This window comes from Bos javanicus, chromosome 3 (genome assembly GCF_032452875.1).
Source record: "Bos javanicus breed banteng chromosome 3, ARS-OSU_banteng_1.0, whole genome shotgun sequence".
Lineage (NCBI taxonomy): Eukaryota > Metazoa > Chordata > Mammalia > Artiodactyla > Bovidae > Bos > Bos javanicus.
In genome coordinates this window covers 69159064-69178214 of record NC_083870.1, presented here as the reverse complement: position 1 = coordinate 69178214, position 19151 = coordinate 69159064, and the positions used below count along the sequence as shown (strand labels likewise).

The window sequence follows — 19151 nt, the reverse complement described above, 5'->3', positions numbered from 1 at the left end:
CTCAATAAACATTTGTTATTATGAATACAAAATATAAAATAATATTTACCTAACCTAGGACAAACTGATAGTAAAAGCTTCAGAGCTCAGAATAGTAATATAACCAGATTTTCCACAAGTAGTAAGAATGCTCCAAGGCCAAAATAACTTTTAAAAATGGAATAAGAGGGTAAACCTAAAATCTTATAAAAATGCATATAATTTGTTCCACTATATAGATAAGTAATGGGTATAGCCATATACTTATTTAAAAGTGATTCATTTAGTATGTTATTTGAAAATATATTTTCTGATGGAATGTTCAGTACAGTAAAAATTTGTGGGAAGTTAATAGTTTATTAACTTCTAAACCATACAACAGTGAGCATCCTTAAAGAATGACAAAAAGATGTGCATTAACTTTCTAAATTCAGATAGTTCTGTAGACAAACAGGGATTAGAAGTGAAAATATTCCATTTGGGAGCATATTGTTGGTTAGTAGTTGAGCCCTGATGGTTATTCTGCAGAGATGTAATAGTTCACATGGATCTTTGTATCTTGTTGAAGGAATGTAGTCCAGCCAATTTGAAATAATTGGACGTCTTCCTAAACTTAGCTGCATCTAAAGAAAAGAGAAATATTTTAACTTTGTAATATTAATCACTGTATTTGTCCAAATTATAAACATTTTAATTTTTTATTTGAATTCACAGAATTGTATCTTAAGTTTATTAACTCTATAATGCTTTTTTCCCCCAAAACATTTTTGCCTGAGTCAAGAATTTTTATACCCATTTTATTCACAAAATCATATATAAAGTTGAATGTCTTTTGTGTCTAAGGACACAAAACATTATTTCTTACAACAGTGAATCTGTTTTTTTAATTTTAGATCATATGGTTTATTAGCTTCTCCTCTAGAGTGTTGTCAATTTGACCATAAACTGAAATTATCTAGGAGACTTTAGAAACTATCAGTGCTGAGGTTCTATTCCTAAATTTCTGATTTAGTTGGTTTGGGGTCCCAGGAGGCTCTAGCCAATGCAGTAGATATTAGAAGATGCACGTTCAGTCCCTAGGTTGGGAAGATCCCCTGGAAGAGGGGACTCCAGTATTCTTGTATGGAGAATCCCCATGGACAGAGGAACCTTTACAGACTATGGTCCATACGGTCATAAAGAGTTAGACATGACTGAAGCAACTAAGCACACACACAGACAACATAAATCTGCCAGGTAATTCCAGTCATTGTAGTGTAAAACTTCATACTGCTGAATCATGAGAAGATCTGACAAGAGGTCCATCCCTGTGAAGATGACTTTTTAAGGTTTAGTTAAGGTAACCTTTTAAATATTTAGTTCTAGAAGGTAAATGTTATTAGCCTGATACAGAAGTAAAAGACATCTGCTGTATTACTTCTCTACAGATTGTATGACACTAACTTAAATGATATATAATTTTTCATTAGTAAATAATTTTTTAAAGAATATCTTGTGTATACTCAGAAGTGAGCTTGGTGCTTAGGATAATTGCTAGGCTACACAAAACAGACATAGTCTCTGGGCTCACAGAACTGTGGTCTAGAAGTAAAGATATCTATATGTATATTTACAATAAAACTGGGAAGTGTGGTAATGCAAAGCACGTTATTTGAAGTGTTCTTTAAGCTGGTTTTTATGCCATCTTTCACCTTCTTGCTCAATGCCACTTCACTTATTAAACTGCAGTTGATTGGAATCCAGCTTTAACTTTGCCATTCAGGCAAAGATTTTGATCAACTCACTCTATCCTACAACTGATACTGTTTTATTTTGAGTGTACTTCAGGAATAGCATTCACAGAGATGCCTGAGAATCAGTATGTCCTATAATAATGGTACAAAACTAACACTGTACAAGGACAAGCAAATTCCTAAAATTGGTTGCCAAAATGGTGGTGGTGGTTTAGTCACTAAGTGGTGTCTGACTCTTGTGACCCCATGGACTGTAGCCTGCCAGGCTCCTCTGTCCATGGGAATTCTCCAGGCAAGAATACTGGAGTGGGTTACATTTTCCTTCTCCAGGGGATCTTCCCAACCCAGGGATATAACCCCATCTGCTGCACTGCAGGCAAATTCTTTACCAGCTGAGCTACAATTTGACCAATTTGCCCTCCTTACAATTGGCCCAGGGGTGTTTGACTGATATATGTAGTTGAGGCTTAAGAAAGTTAAAGATCCAACAGAATTATATTTCTTAGGAGTTTATTTCTGAAGTCACACCTTTAAAGACAAGGGGAATTGCTAAATTCTTTAGTAATGTGACTGGTTTAAATTTATAGGGCTACCTTCTTTATCTTAAGCAGACTTATTTTTTGACACTAATAAACTTGATACAGTTTGATGCTAAAACTTGCAGTTCATTTTGACAGGGTGAACATGCCCATTGCATGGTTTGTTTGTTGTTTTTTTTCCCTAAACCTTACCAAGGAGAAACTCTTCATATTTCTGAGGGATAGATATTTTCAACTGAACAAATATTTAAAGCCTTTATATTTTCATGCTTAAAATTGTTCAGGAGTTTTGAAAAGCAAAATATGTTTCTTGGTATGTGATTTTATGTGGGAAGAAATGCAACTTTTATTTCCAAATATTCTATAGGAAAAGAAATCTGTTAAAAATTTAATTTGTTGTGATTTTAATAGATATAGAAATCCTAATAAACAGGTTATCATGTAATTAGGATGTAATAATAACATATATCAACTTAATAAATGCTAAAATAAAATATAAATTTAACTTTTAAAAGTTATTTCATATTTAGAAGATATAAAATTATGAACTAAAAGAGTTAATGTTCAATATAATTGGAATTCCACTTGTTTTTAATTTATAAGTATATACTCAGTGATTAATTTTTCACTGGATCCATAGATTTAAAATTGACTTTATTCTTGCCTCACAGTTCTGTCTTAAACTTGATCAATAATTGAGTCAAAGTACAAAGTACAATATTTTGCTTACCTCTATTTCCCTGATTGAAATGGTGGAAAGCACTCTGGAACAGAGCACTAAACATGTTTTGGCATCTTCCTCGATGTCTACCAATTCATGATCAACCATTATTCTCACTCTTGAAGGGTAGAGCAATATTGTTAACACAATGTTGATAGGGTTATTTTCTCTTTCTAAGATTCCATATTGCAGGAGTATTTTTAAGATATTGGATTGTCTCGTCTGAGCTACGTAAAGTAGAGGTGTGATGCCACTTAATGGGCTTGGACAGTATACTGGAGTGAAAGTTCTGTGAACCAGACAAACAAACAAGACCTCATTGAATGTAGAATTAAGAAATGTGGTAAACTGTTTGTCTTAAAATCATAGTATTATCTTAAATAACTTTAATATAACTTTACCTTTATATATAATATGTCTTAAAAAGTTTTCTACTCTGAATCTAGGCCAACTAGAAGGTTAAAAAATAAGAAAGCTCCTACTACACGCTTAAACCCCTTTTACACTTGTAAAAACAAACAAAAAGATTTATATTGTATGGAAAGTATTTAACTTTAGTGATAGCAATTCTGTTTCTCATTTGAGAAATCCATAGTGATTAGAAGTTGCATTATGAAACTGATATAGCTCTAGAAAATCTAAAATGGAATAGAAGGACAGACTTTTGTATTTCACTTTTTAATAGAACAGAATTATGTGACCCTTTTGATATCTTTTTGTTTTTGTTGTTCTTAATCATGTATCAGGCTTGGGATTGAATTGAGTTTGAAAATTAGACTGAAAAGGAAAAAGTGTAACTACCTTAATTCTATTTTTTCACTTTAATAAAATTAGAATTGATATTTTCAGGTTGAAGAAATGTAAATTATGATGAGGGCCATATCATGTCTCTCAAGGACAGAGTATAATTTTGCTTCTTCAATAGAGTTTTGAGAGTTCTCTGAAATTTTGCTTTTCCTGGAGTACTATATGGTGGCTGGACTTGAAAATTTATGCTCCATTATGACAGAAATGAAAATTTTATTTTTTCTAATTGTATGTAGTTCTTGCAGTCATTTCATTTCATGGACATTTATGTTTGCTATTAAATTGGTCAAGATATGTAGATAGGACATGGTAGAATCAACCATAGGGGATTGTTTTAATTAATTATCAAGCCTTGATTTGGCCAAGTAAACATGGATTTTAGGACTAAGGAAAGGGAAATTTTACTCATAGTCCTGTCTCTGGAATTCTCTTGATTGGTCTAATAAAATACTGATATAGTCCAAAACCACATACAAACTATAAATATTAGTTTTAGACAATTATGCCTATCAAGGAGAGCATTATTCAAAAAGAACTTTCAGTTCAGTTCAGTTCAGTCACTCAGTCACTTCCAACTCTTTGCGACCCCATGAATCACAGCACGCCAGGCCTCCCTGTCCATCACCAACTCCCGGAATTCACTCAGACTCACGTCCATTGAGTCAGTGATGCCATCCGGCCATCTTATCCTCTGTCGTCCCCTTCTCCTGCCCCCAATCCCTCCCAGCATCAGAGTCTTTTCCAATGAGTCAACTCTTCGCATGAGGTGGCCAAAGTACTGGAGTTTCAGCTTTAGCATCATTCCTTCCAAAGAACACCCAGGGCTGATCTCCTTTAGAATGGACTAGTTGGATCTCCTTGCAGTCCAAGGGACTCTCAAGAGTCTTCTCCAACACCACAGTTAAAAACATCAATTCTTCAGCGCTCAGCTTTCTTCACAGTCCAACTCTCACATCCATACGTGACTACTGGAAAAACCATAGCCTTGACTAGACGAATGGGGATTTCAAATAATTAAAATGAGAGGTGACATGATATAATGCCCAAAATAGTAGAGATTTAAAAGTTCTAGTTTCTAGGTTTCAGTTTTCCTAATAAGATGTGTGACATCAGGTAGATCAGCCTCTTTGAGTCTCCCTTTCCTCATGCATTTATTTATGTGTTCATTTGCTCAGGCATTCATTAGCTAATTTATTTAATGCTTGTCCAGCGTGTACTAAGTACTAGATATGCAGAGATGAAAGACGCTTATTATGGTCTGGTAAGGGAAATAGACAACTAATTTTAAAAACTTCAGTGAAAGATGATAATTGCTATGATAGAAGCATGCTTAAGATACTGTAAAAGCATTGAGGAGAGGCACCCAACTCTACCTAGAATATTCATTGCCTGTAGGTTATCCTGGAGCTAAGACTTGAATGATTGGTGGATGTTTGGCAAGAATGTTTCATTTACAGATATAAACCAACATTGGAGTATTGTTATGCAAGAACTTGCTGTCTAAAATGTATGTTCTGTATTAGATAAATTTTCTTGTTGATGGGTATTTGGGGTCCTAGAGACCTCCTCTGTGGTTCTTGTCAGGAACTCCAAAAAGTACAGCATGAAAATTACTAGACCAAAAGTCTATCTTCAAAGCTTCACTGAACTCTGAAATGCCAAGTTTTATGATTAAAAAAACAAATTTGCAGTGCAGAATAGCATTTTAGAAATTAAGAAGTAAGAGTTTGTTAACACTGTGCTGGTGATACTATATATATCCTTTTAATTCTATGTCAAGTATATATAAACTCTCTCCTAGAGTCATCTCCAGATCAATATTGTCCTGAACATCTCATCTTTTTCACAAATACTTCTAACACATATGCAAAATTCAATTTCTAAACTACCTCTATATTCTTTCTCCTGATTACTGGTATTCACTTTCCCAAATCACAACTGTCTTCAACTTTTCTGTGTTTCTTGGATTTGTGTGTGTTCTTCCCTTCTACTTTCAATTCTGGGACAAGTCTTGCTGATTATATAAGACTCTATCAAATAAACTCTTTTGCAAAGTCTTCTTTGATTGCCTGAGTTTGTCTTACTCCTTATAGCTCTTTGTACATAGCTCCATTAAGCCCTTATCATTTTGGACAACTTGCTTAATGTCTCTAATCTTTCATTTTCTTATCTTCAAAATAAATGGGTGGGCAAGATGAACTATAAAATTTTAAGTTCTGTGGGGCAATGCTTTTTGTCTGTTTAGTATGCTATTATATCCCTAAATGCCTAGAACAATGCTTGGCCCATAGTAGATACTCAAGTATATATTAAGTGATTTTTTTGTTATTATCCTGAAAAATATTATTTTTAATTAACTGAAATTAAAATATTTAATTCTAATATTATTAAAATATTATTAATTTATTCTATAGCTTTGGACCTAATAAGATTTTTGGTGAAGTGCAATCACTTAGAATTTTCAAGAACAATCTCATTTATTCATCTTGCTAACTCTTAAGATATTTGACTTAAGAGTCTTAATAAGTATTGGGATTCAGGGGACTTAGGGGGCAGAAAATACCATAAGCGGCCCTTTTTAAGATTTAGAGATATTAGCTGATTTTAAGATATTAAGATTACCTGTAGAAGATACTTTGGACCAAAAATGTTGAAACATAAATAAAACTCAAATAGGTTTAAAATAAGATTTGAATGTCTAGTCTATACCCAAATGGCATATGATTAATCCTCACGTTTAAAGAGCATGTTATTGTAAACCAAAATTTGCTTAATCTGTACTGACAGTTAATTATAACAGTACTTATATGGATGGAGGGAGGCAAGCAAGTCAAGAATCAGTTTTTAAATGTGAGCTTAATGAACTGAACCCTCTGTATCTGAAAACCTGTCATATACACAGTTATGAAGTGGAATATAATATTTCCATAGAGATATACAGAGAATGATTCCGTTTTGCAGCTATAATAGTTATTTCTAAAATGTTTCCTAATATTTCTCTTTTGGTCTGACTGCCAATTCAATATACATTTCTTCACAATAATTTTATCTCTGATATTTGACACAGTTGATTTTCTTGAGATATTTTCCCATGGCTCAGTGGGACCATTCTCTTTAAGATGCAGCTACCTCTTTGACTATTCATTCTCAACCCTCTTTAACTTATCCCTCTTTCTCTGCCCTTAATATCTAAGTAAAGTAAATGTGGCCTTTTGACTAATTTTCATCTGACTAACTATTCTCAGGCAATTTCATCTGTGACAGTAACATGATAATTTATTCAGCAAATACTTATTGACTGCATACTGTATGCCAGGCAGTCTTTTGGGTACTTGGGATATATGAGTGAACAAAACAAAGATACCTCCTTTCTTGCTAATACAGCAGTGAGGGGAAACAAACAATACAGAATGAACATAGCAAACAAGATAATTTTATAGTATGTAGAGGTTCTGATAAATATTGTGGGGAAAAAGAAAAAGTAAGGCAGGATAAGTATGGAAGTGCTGAGAAGGTGCAGTGAGGGCATTTGTCAATTTTATTTTATTTATATTTTTAATTGAAGTGTGGTTAACATGCAATATTATATTGGTTTCAGGTATACAACATAGTGGTTTGATATTTAAATACATTATGAACTGATCACTACAATTCATCATCTGCTACTGTGCAAAGTTATTATGATATTATTGACTATATCCCCAATGCTGTAAATTACATCCCCATGACTTATTTTATAACTTGAAGTTTGTACCTCTTAATCTCCTTTACCTATTTCTCTGAACTCCTAACCCTGCTGCCCTGAAACCAATAGTTTGTATCTATGAGTCTGTTTCCTTTTTTTGTTGTTGTTCATTTGTTTTGTTTTTTAGATTCTACATGTAGAATACTATGTATTCTACAAATACATAGTATTTGTTTTTCTCTATTTAAATTATTTCACTTAGTGTAATGTCCTCTAAGTCTGTTGATGTTATCACAAATAGCAAGATCTTATTCTTTTTTATGGATGAGTAATAATCCATTGTATTTATGTGTATATACACAGACATGACTTCTTTATCTACTATGATTACTTAGGTTACTTCCGTATCTTGGGTCCTGTAAATAATGCTGCAATGAACATAGACATGCATATATCTTTTTGAATTAGTGTTTTCATTTTCTTCACATAAATACCCAGAAGTGAACTTGCTGAGTCCTATGGTAACTCTATTATTAATTTTTTGAGGAACCTACATACTGTTTTCCACAGTGACTGCACAGTCTACATTTTCAGCAACAGTGCACAAAGTTTCCCTTTTCTTTTCATTAACACTTATTTGCTGTCTTTTTGATAACATTCTGACAAGTGGGAAGTGATCTCATTACAGTTTTAATTTGCATTTCTGTAATATGTGTGCTATGATCACTGCATTTTCTTGGCAAAATTCTATTATTTGCCCTGCTTCATTCTGTACTCTAAGGCCAAATTTGCCTGTTACTCCAGGTGTTTCTTGACTTCCTACTTTTGCATTCCAGTCCCCTATAATAAAAAGATATCTTTTTTGTGTGTTAGTTCTAAAAGGTCTTGTAGGTCTTCATAGAGCCATTCAACTTCAGCTTCTTCAGCGTTACTGGTTGGGGCATAGACTTGGATTACCGTGATCTTGAATGGTTTGCCTTGGAAACGAACAGAAATCATTCTGTCGTTTTTGAATTGCATCCAAGTACTGCATTTCGGACTCTTTTGTTGACCATGATAGCTACTCCATTTCTTCTTCTTTTTTTTTAATATAAATTTATTTAATTGGAGGCTAATTACTTTACAATATTATATGGGTTTTGCCATACATCAACATGAATCTGCCACGGGTGTACATGTGTTCCCCATCCTGAACCACCCCCCCACCCCAACCTCCCTCCCCGTACCATCCCTCTGAGTCATCCCAGTGCACCAGCCCCAAGCATCCTGTATCATGCATTGTACCTGGACTGGTGATTCATTTCATATTTGATATTATACATGTTTCAATGCCATTCTCCCAAATCATCCCACCCTCTCCCTCTCCCACAGAGTCCAAAAGACTGTTCTATACATCTGTGCCTCTTTTGCTGTCTCGCATACAGGGTTATCGTTGCCATCTTTCTAAATTCCATATATATACGTTAGTATACTGTATTGGTGTTTTTCTTTCTGGCTTACTTCACTCTGTATAATAGGCTCCAGTTTCATCCACCTCATTAGAACTGATTCAAATGTATTCTTTTTAATGGCTGAGTAATACTCCATTGTGTATATGTACCACAGCTTTCTTATCCATTCATCTGCTGATGGACATCTAGGTTGCTTCCATGTCCTGGCTATTATAAACAGTGCTGCAATGAACATTGGGGTACACGTGTCTCTTTCCCTTCTGGTTTCCTTGGTGTGTATGCCCAGTAGTGTGATTTCTGGGTCATAAGGCAGTTCTAGTTCCAGTTTTTTAAGGAGTCTCCACACTGTTCTCCATAGTGGCTGTACTAGTTTGCATTCCCACCAACAGTGTAAAAGGGTTCCTTTTTCAATAAATGAGATCAAAAACACTCTGGAGGGGACAAATAGTAGAATAACGGAGGCAGAAGATAGGATCAGTGAAGTAGAAGATAGAATGGTAGAAATAAATGAATCAGAGAGGAAAAAAGAAAAATGAATTAAAAGAAATGAGAACAATCTCAGAGACCTCCAGGACAATGTTAAATGCCCCAACATTCGAATCATAGGAGTCCCAGAAGAAGAAGACAAAAATAGAGACCATGAGAAAATACTCCAGGAGATAATAGTTGAAAGCTTCCCTAAAATGGGGAAGGAAATAATCACCCAAGTCCAAGAAACCGAGAGTCCCAAACAGGATAAACCCAAGGCAAAACACCCCAAGACACATATTAATCAAATTAACAAAGATCAAACACAAAGAACAAATATTAAAAGCAGCAAGGGAAAAACAACAAACAACACACAAGGGGATTCCCATAAGGATAACAGCTGATCTTTCCATAGAAACTCTTCAGGCCAGGAGGGAATGGCAGGACATACTTAAAGTGATGAAAGAAAATAACCTATAGCCCAGATTACTGTACCCAGCAAGGATCTCATTCAAATGTGAAGGAGAAATCAAAAGCTTTACAGACAAGCAAAAGCTGAGAGAATTCAGCACCAACAAACCAGCTCTCCAACAAATACTAAAGGATATTCTCTAGACAGGAAATACAAAAAGGGTGTATAAACTCGAACCCAAAATAATAAATGGCAATGGGATCATACTTATCCATAATTACCTTAAATGTAAATGGGTTGAATGCCCCAACCAAAAGACAAAGACTGGCTGAATGGATACAAAAACAAGACCCCTATATATGTTGTCTACAAGAGACCTACCTCGAAACAGGGGACACATACAGACTGAAAATGAAGGGCTGGAAAAAGATATTCCACACAAAAGAGACCAAAACAAAGCAGGAGTAGCAATACTCATATCAGATAAAATAGACTTTAAAACAAAGGCTGTGAAAAGAGACAAAGAAGGACACTACATAATGATCAAAGGATCAATCCAAGAAGAAGATATAACAATTATAAATATATATGCACCCAACATAGGAGCACCACAATATGTAAGACAAACGCTAACAAGTATGAAAGGGGAAATTAACAGTAACACAATAGTAGTGGGAGACTTTAATACCCCACTCACACCTATGGATAGATCAACTAAACAGAAAATTAACAAGGAAACACAAACTTTAAATGATACAATAGACCAGTTAGACCTAATTGATATCTATAGGACATTTCACCCCAAAACAATGAATTACACCTTTTTCTCAAGTGCACACGGAACCTTCTCCAGGATAGATCACATCCTGGGCCATAAATCTAGCCTTGGTAAATTCAAAAAAATTGAAATCATTCCAAGCTGCTTTTCTGACCACAATGCAGTAAGATTAGATCTCAATTACAGAAGAAAAACTATTAAAAATTCCAACATATGGAGGCTGAACAACACGCTGCTGAATAATCAACAAATCACAGAAGAAATAAAAAAAGAAATCAAAATATGCATAGAAATGAATGAAAATGAAAACACAACAACCCAAAACCTGTGGGACACTGTACTCCATTTCTTGTAAGGTATTCCTGCCCACAGTAGTAGATATAATGGCCCTCTGAGTTAAATTCACCCATTTCAATCCATCTTAGTTCTCTGATTCCTAGAATGTCGACATTCACTCTTGCCATCTCCTGTTTGACCACTTCCAATTTGCCTTGATTCATGGACCTAATATTCCAGGTTCCTGTGCAATATTGCTCTTTACAGCATCAGACCATGCTTCTATCACCAGTCACATCCACAGCTGGGTGTTGTTTTTGCTTTGGCTCCATCCCTTCATTCTTTCTGGAGCTATTTCTCCACTGATTTCCAGTAGCATATTGGGCACCTACCGACCTGGGGAGTTAATCTTTCAGCGTCCTATCTTTTTGCCTTTTCATTGGCAATGCCAAAGAATGCTCAAACTACTGCACAATTGCACTCATCTCACATACTAGTAAAGTAATGCTCAAAATTCTCCAAGCCAGGCTTCAACAATATGTGAACCGTGAACTTCCAGATGTTCAAGCTGGTTTTAGAAAAGGCAGAGGAAATCAAATTGCCAACATTCGCTGGATCATCTAAAAGGCAAGAGGGTTCCAGGAAAAACATCTATTTCTGCTTTATTGACTATGCCAAAGCCTTTGACTGTGTGGATCACATTAAAACTGTGGAAAATTCTGAAAGAGATGGGAATATACCAGACCACTTGACCTGCCTCTTGAGAAACCTGTATGCAGGTCAGGAAGCAACAGTTCAAACTGGACATGGAACAACAGACTGGTTCCAAATAGGAAAAGGAGTATGTCAAGGCTGTATATTGTCACCCTGCTTATTTAACTTATATGCAGAGTACATCATGAGACATGCTGGGCTGGATCAAACACAAGCTGGAATCAAGATTGTAGGGAGAAATGTCAATAACCTCAGATATGCAGATGACACCATCCTTATGGCAGAAAGTGAAGAAGAACTAAAGAGCCTCTTGATGAAAGTGAAAGAGGAGAGTGAAAAAGTTGACTTAAAGTTCAACATTCAGAAAACGAAGATCATGGCATCTGGTCCCATCACTTGATGGCAAATAGATGGGGAAACAGTGGAAACAGTGGCTGATTTTATTTTTCTGGGCTCCAAAATCACTGCAGATGGTGACTGCAGCCATGAAATTAAAAGATGCTTACTCCTTGGAAGGAAAGTTTTGACCAACCTAGAGATCATATTAAAAAGCAGAGGCATTACTTTGCCAACAAAGGTCCATCTAGTCAAGGCTATGATTTTTCCAGTGGTCGTGTATGGATGTGAGAGTTGGAATGTAAAGAAAGCTGAGCGCTGAAGAATTGATAGTTTTCAACTGTGGTGTTGGAGAAGACTGTTGTGAGTCCCTTGGACTGCAAGGAGATCCACCCAGTCCATCCTAAAGCAGATCTGTCTTGAGTGTTCATTGGAAAGACTGATGTTGCAGCTGAAACTCCAATACTTTGGCCACCTGATGCGAAGAGCTGACATTGGAAAAGACCCTGATGCTGGGAAAGATTGGGGGTGGGAGGAGAAGGGGCCGACAGAGGATGAGATGGTTGGATGGCATTACCAACTCAATGGACATGGATTTGAGTGGACTCCAGGAGTTGGTGACGGACAGGGAGGCCTGGCGTACTGCGTTTCATCGGGTCACAAAGAGTCGGACATGACTCAGTGACTGAACTGAATTGACTGAATATGTGTGCGCACATGCAAACACACTGATATTAGTGATGTTGAGCCTCTTTTCATGTCTATAAGCCATGTGTATGTCTTCCTTGGAAAAACACCTATTGGGTCCCCCCGTTTTTCAAAATTTTATTTTTATAATATTGAGTTCTTTACGTGTTTTTGATATTAACCTCTGATTGGATATATTGTGCATATCTCCCTTTACTCAGTAAGCCTTTTCATTTTGTTGATGCTTTCCTTTGCTATCCAAAAGCTTTTTTAGTATGATGTAGTTCCATCTGTTTATTTTTGCTTTTGTTGCCTTTGCCTGAGGATATGTATTTAAGAAAATGTTGCTAAGACTGATGTAAAATTATGTACCGCCTATGTTTTCTTCTAGAAATTTTATGATTTCTGGTCTCATATTTCAGTTTTAAATAAATTTTGAGTTTATTTTTGTATATAGTGTAACAATCTGGTCAGTTTGTGTGTAGCTATCCTATTTTCCCCACACCATTTATTGAAGAGGCTGTCTTTTCCCCATTGTATATTCTTGCTTCCTTTGTAATAAATTGGTTGACCATAAAAACATGGGTTTATTTTTAGACATTCAATTCTGTTCCATTGATGTATGTATCTTTTTTAAAAATGCCATTACTACACAGTTTTGATTCCTATAGCTTTGTAGTATAGTTTGAAATCAGGGTAGTATAGTTTGAAATCAGGGCACATGATACCTCTGGCTTTTTTCTTCTTGATCAAGGTTGCTTTGGCTGTTGATAGTCTTTCATGGTTCCATGCAAATGAACCAAGGAATGTAGGCAGGCTTTAGAAGCTGGCAAAAGCAGCTAATGCCTCTAGCTAGTGCTTCCAGAAGGAATCTGCCTTGTGACATCTTGATATGAGCCATTGTAGCCTCATTTTGGACTTTTGATCATCAGAAATAGAAAATAATAAATTTATCTTGTTTTAAGGCTCTAAGTTTGTAGCAATTTGTTACAGCAGCAAAAGGAAACTAATACAATCATCAACCAGTCTCAAAATTTATAAATCTGAAGTTTAACTCTTCTTCCTCTTTCATTCTCTACTTCTGATCACCTAATGTAATTCTGGTTATTCTGTTTAGTAATATCTCTTTTCCCATTGCTATTGTTTTAGTTTAAGTCCTCATTATAATTTACCTGGACAATTATGATAACAAAAGGTGGCTAGGGGCTGTGTGTGTGGGGTCGTGGTAGTAGAGCAGAATTAGTTCTTCCTCCCAAATTATTATAAATACACATATAATCTTAGTTAGCATACTGGGCATGCTATGCAAATTCAGCTTCAAGCAACTCCTCTAACCACCTGCCTCTTTTCAATCAGATGTGTCCCTCAACCTTTTCTACATAGAAATTCTGGAACTGCTGATGAGCAGTCTACTAACTGGTCTGTCAGCTACAGCTCCAGCCTTTCTTCCCACAATCCAGTCTTCAGATGAGAGCTGGTTAATCTTTTCATACTACAATTCTGATCTTCACTGACTGGGCATCACCCATGGTGTAAATTTTAGATTTCTTAGTATGACCTACAAAATCTTTCACAGTTTCACTTTTAGGCCTTATTGCTCCCTATTACTTGATTTCCATCTCATTTTCTAGCAGTTGCTGAGTTGCCTGTAGTCAATGGATAAAATGTGTTTGTGTCTCTCTTGGCTTTAGTTAGCCTCTCTCTACCTAGATTATATTTCTTCAAGGGAAAGACAGGGAAGACTCCTTTTTATCTTTGAAAAATCAGTTTAAGACATCACTTCTAAAGAGCCTTCTAGATATCTGCTGCTCCCCAATAGTGTTAACAATGTCCTATATTCTTTCTACCTGTACATACTTCTGTTTCTGAATTTATATTGAATTATTCTTTTCATGGCCTGCTTACTAGTCTGTGAGCTCTCCAAAATTAGGAAATATATCTACTTTGTTTTTGTATCCCCAAGAAATAACACAATGCCTAGTACTTAGAAAATGCTGAATACTTGCTATTATTTTAACTGAATGATATTAGCTCTCTTTAACCACTTACAGTCTGCCATACAGTAGCATTTATTTTTGCTATAATAAATAAGCAAAAATAAAATGAACAAACTTTAAGTTCCTTTCCCTCACTAATTCTGTCTTTTTTTTCCCCCCAGGGTCCTATTAATACACTTTATGATTGTATTAGGGAAATTATCAAACTGGAGTGTATACAAGGGGAGGTGACCAAAGAGTGATGCTGTTATGGAAATAAACAACAGATAGTAGGAAACTTAAGATATTCTTTATGGGGTCAAAATAACTATGTTCAAATATTTGAGAGGTTTTCATACAGGAGACAGAATGAGTAGACTTTGTCCTTTATATTTCTTGGGGCAGAGTTGGAGAAATGGAGACAGAATTCAGTGCATTATGACAAAGAAGAATCTAAACACTGTATAAAAATTCAGTTTTCATCTAATGCAATCTCGATTAACCACTTGCTATGTATCTGGATAGTTCTAGGCACTGTTAAAGAATATGCTCCTTTCATGGAGCATTTTTTTTTTTTTTTTTGGCCACACCACATGGCGTGTGGGATCTTAGTCCCTCAACCAGGGATCACGCTTGCACCGCCTCCATTTGAAGCACAGAGTCTTAACCACTGGACCACCTGGTAAGTTCCTCCTGGAGCTTACTTTTAGCAAGAGTATATAGTGGACAACCAATACATGGTTGGAATATAGTGTTCAAGGAAGAGTGACATAAGAATAGATTTGGGAGGTTGGATTTGGGGATAGATTGTATGGGAATTTTAAAAAATGGATATAGATTTTGAATTTTTTTCTACTGGTAGTGGGAAAACTTTGGATGATTTTAAACATGGGTGGTATGGCCTATTTCACATTTTTAAAAGGTCACTCAGGCTGCTGCCTCAAGAATGGATTGTAAGAAGGAAGAATGGAAGCTGGAAGATTTCCAGTAGGAGTCTTTTGGAGTATCTAGGTAAGAAGTAATGGTGGCTTCACCGAGGTTAGGAATGGAGGACATGAAAAGGATAACAAATTGGGATACGTTTTAGAGATAAAGTCAAAAAGATTTGCTGATGTGTTGTGAAAAAAAGAGAAGAAACAAGAATAAGTCCTGGATTTCTGACCTGAGCAACAGAGGCTGTTAATCTAGTGGAGAATTCAAGAGAAGGAGCAAGTTAGCAGGCAGAGGATAACTTAGATCAATACTCTGTTTTGTTTCTGTTAAATTTCAGATGTTGAGCCAATAGCCTAATTTATAAGAGGAGTCTGGGGCTCAGAGGAGTGGTCAGGGCTGGAGGTAAAGATTTAGGAGTAATTGACATATTTAAAGTCATGGGACTGGGTAAAATCATTGAGAGGAAAGTGGATAGCTAGGACAGAGAAGGGTCCCTGGTAAAGGAATGGTTTATCTCAGGAAATAGTTAACTCACTACTACTAGCGTTGTTCAAGCAAAGACCAGATGAGCAGCAACCAAAGATACATTATGGGAGTTGTTGTCCAGGAAGAGGGGCTGGGGGAGGTTTGTTAATGAATTCTTAGGTTCCATTTGAATTTAAAGTTCTGTGACTCTGAAAGATCCAAAAAGCTGTGGGACATAGAATTGGTCTGTAATGTGTTTTACCTTGATGATGCATCTAAGTCAAAATACATGAATCTTAACAATTTATCAAAACAGTTGTTAATGGCACACTCTTATGTCCCACTCTGTGTTTCTTTTTCATTTCCTGTTCTTTGTTTTCAGTTTTACCTTGCCCCTCCACTCCCCCATTAACCTTTGTAAAAACTTAATCCTCTCTTCCTCTGTTTCATTTCGTTTTTCTTTCCTATGGACCTGTCAAGGGATATATAAAGGCATTACTTAGTCCAGTTAGTGATGCTCATTGTTAGAAGCTGCTGATCTCTGCTATAGTTACATATATAGTAGCCCTTAAAACAACCAAAAAGTGATATTTTGGAGTTTTGTTTATTGATATTCCAGAATTAAGTGCTCATTTTTGTACTTGGGTAATTATTGATTATTATTAAGGAAAGTAATCTAGTGGTTCTCTAACACCACATAGGATCACATAATACACCGTCAAGAAAACAACACTGCTTCAGGAAAATGGAAATGGGTTTAGTCTTAAACTGATCTGTCTTATTTTTCATTACATAGGTAGTTCTATCATTGTGCTAAGTACAGTGCCTTGTATATAGTAAGGTGATAAATATTTTGTTGAATGAGTGAACATATGCACATCTATTCTGTTCATTGAGATATTCAAATGAATATCTAAAACCAAAAAGTAAATTGGAGTTAGTACAAACTAAGTAACTTTAAAATCTGTATTACAGACTACAAAGAGGTTATGTTAGATATTTTATTCTGATAAGATCCTCAGTAATATTCATTAGCTAGATTGCCATGTTTGGATTAGACGAAAATGTGATTCCATAACAGATTTAATCAGGTATTTGACTTTCATTGTAGTCAACTCCGGGGAATTTGATGTCAAATTTGTCAATGATATTAACATAAAAAGAGAATTATTATGTTTAATAAGTATTACTAAGTGAATATGTGTTTATACTCTGAATTATACTTCGAAAGTCAGTTTATATACATGATATTATAGGTAAACATTCTCAGTATTCTCAAAAAGAAGAGATCACAGCATTACAAAAGCAATGTCTTTGACTAGTTACAGAAATCTAGGTTGTTTAACATTGCATTATCTTGAGCACTAACATGTAAGCTCTATAGAGCAAACCACTAGTAATTTATTGACACATAATAATGTACATAATAGGCAAAATTCTATGGAATAAATAATGAAGGAATGAACAAATGAATGGACAATCAATTCAGGCTTCCTTATATAGTCACTATAAATATACATTTTAGAAAAAAAGGAGTAGTATAATCCCTTAAAGAGAAATTTCCCCCTTTTATGTTGAAAACATAGGAGATTATTACCTCCATATCAGTGCCAGGTTAAAACTTCTGTCTTGAACATAGTCTTTTGTCTTCTTGAGAAGCAGCTCCACAAAGTCAGGATTACCTTTTCTGGCGAAAACCCAGTACAGAATTGTATTCACGCATATTTCAGTAAATTCAAGGTTAAAATTTACTTCTAAATGGCATCCTGATTTTTCCACAAATGCAATATAATCTGAGAGTAGTATGTCAAATCCTTCCAAGTCGACATACCTCAGAATTTTTGCCAGTGTTCTATAAACCCTGGGCTCATAGCAGTGATATCCCCACTGATGCAAAGACTGCAAGGATGGTCTTTTAAAAACTTTGTCAACGAGACTACAGAATATATTGCTTCGTGGGCAAGAAGTCTTACAACATAATTTAGAAGATTTACTCATTGCTATTTAAGGCAATGATGTAGAAATAAAATCACACGAAGTCATACTGTAACCCTTCAGTTACATATTTTGATAGTATGGTAGGCTTTACTTCACAAACAGGAAGTGCCCTTTAAACTGTAGCCAGAAAAAAAAAATCATGTGAAATACTACCATCAAGTACTGGATGACATCACAATAGATGGAGATCTGTCATCAGAACAGGTCAGAGATTTGGGATATTAAATGTAACTGATGACTTTTGAGAAAGACATATTGGACAGAAATGGCATGTGGAAGAGATAAGATATGATATTTTTAACTTTCTAAGAATTCACTTCAAGCTAATAGTATGTTTATCAAGTGCTAAAACCCACAGTCTACACATGAGACAAAATAGTATTAATAATCAGATTGATTATTCTGTTTAGGCTATAATATAACAGACAGTGATAGAATGAAAAAGTTCAGTACTATTGTTCTCATGTTCTGCATGAGGACTGCATAGTCTCACTTAATCTTCATGGGATATTTTCCCTATTTTATAATTGAGGAAACTAAGGCTAAAATTGTGCGGTAGTCTGAGCATTCTTTGGCATTGCCTTTCTTTGGGATTGGAATGAAAACTGACCTTTTCCAGTCCTGTGGCCACTGCTGAGTTTTCCAAATTTGCTGGCATATTGAGTGCAGCACTTTCACAGCATCATCTTTTAGAATTTGAAATAGCTCAACTGGAATTCCATCACCTCCACTAGCTTTGTTCATAGTGATGCTTTCTAAGGCCCACTTGACTTCACATTCCAGGATGTCTGGTTCTAGGTGAGTGATCACACCATCGTGATTATCTTGGTTGTGAAGATCTTTTTTGTACAGTTCTTCTGTGTATTCTTGCCACCTCTTCTTAATATCTTCTGCTTCTGTTAGGTCCATACCATTTCTGTCCTTTACTGAGCCCATCTTTGCATGAAATGTTCCCTTGATATCTCTAATTTTCTTGAAGAGATCTCTAGTCTTTCCCATTCTGTTGTTTTCCTCTATTTCTTTGCATTGATCACTGAGGAAGGCTTTCTTATCTCTCCTTGCTATTCTTTGGAACTCTGCATTCAGATGCTTATATCTTTCCTTTTCTCCTTTGCTTTTCGCTTCTCTTCTTTTCACAGCTATTTGTAAGGCCTCCCCAGACAGCCATTTTGCTTTTTTTCATTTCTTTTTTT

At 35.5% G+C, this 19151-nt stretch overlaps 1 protein-coding gene across 2 annotated transcripts; it reads right to left on the bottom strand.

Moving 5' to 3' along the window:
- Nucleotides 1-305: 305 nt before the first annotated feature.
- Nucleotides 306-18109, bottom strand: ASB17 (ankyrin repeat and SOCS box containing 17). 2 transcript variants are annotated; one of them, XM_061411552.1, is made up of 4 exons: nt 17792-18109; nt 17558-17647; nt 2982-3261; nt 306-602 (listed from the first exon to the last, which is right to left on the bottom strand). In XM_061411552.1, the coding sequence occupies exons 1-4, from the start codon at nt 17956-17958 to the stop codon at nt 396-398; spliced, it is 744 nt and encodes a 247-aa protein (XP_061267536.1). In that variant the 5' UTR covers nt 17959-18109; the 3' UTR covers nt 306-395. The 2 variants fall into 2 exon arrangements, with proteins under 2 accessions (XP_061267536.1, XP_061267535.1); XM_061411551.1 differs by having other exon boundaries at nt 17558-18108.
- Nucleotides 18110-19151: the final 1042 nt, after the last annotated feature.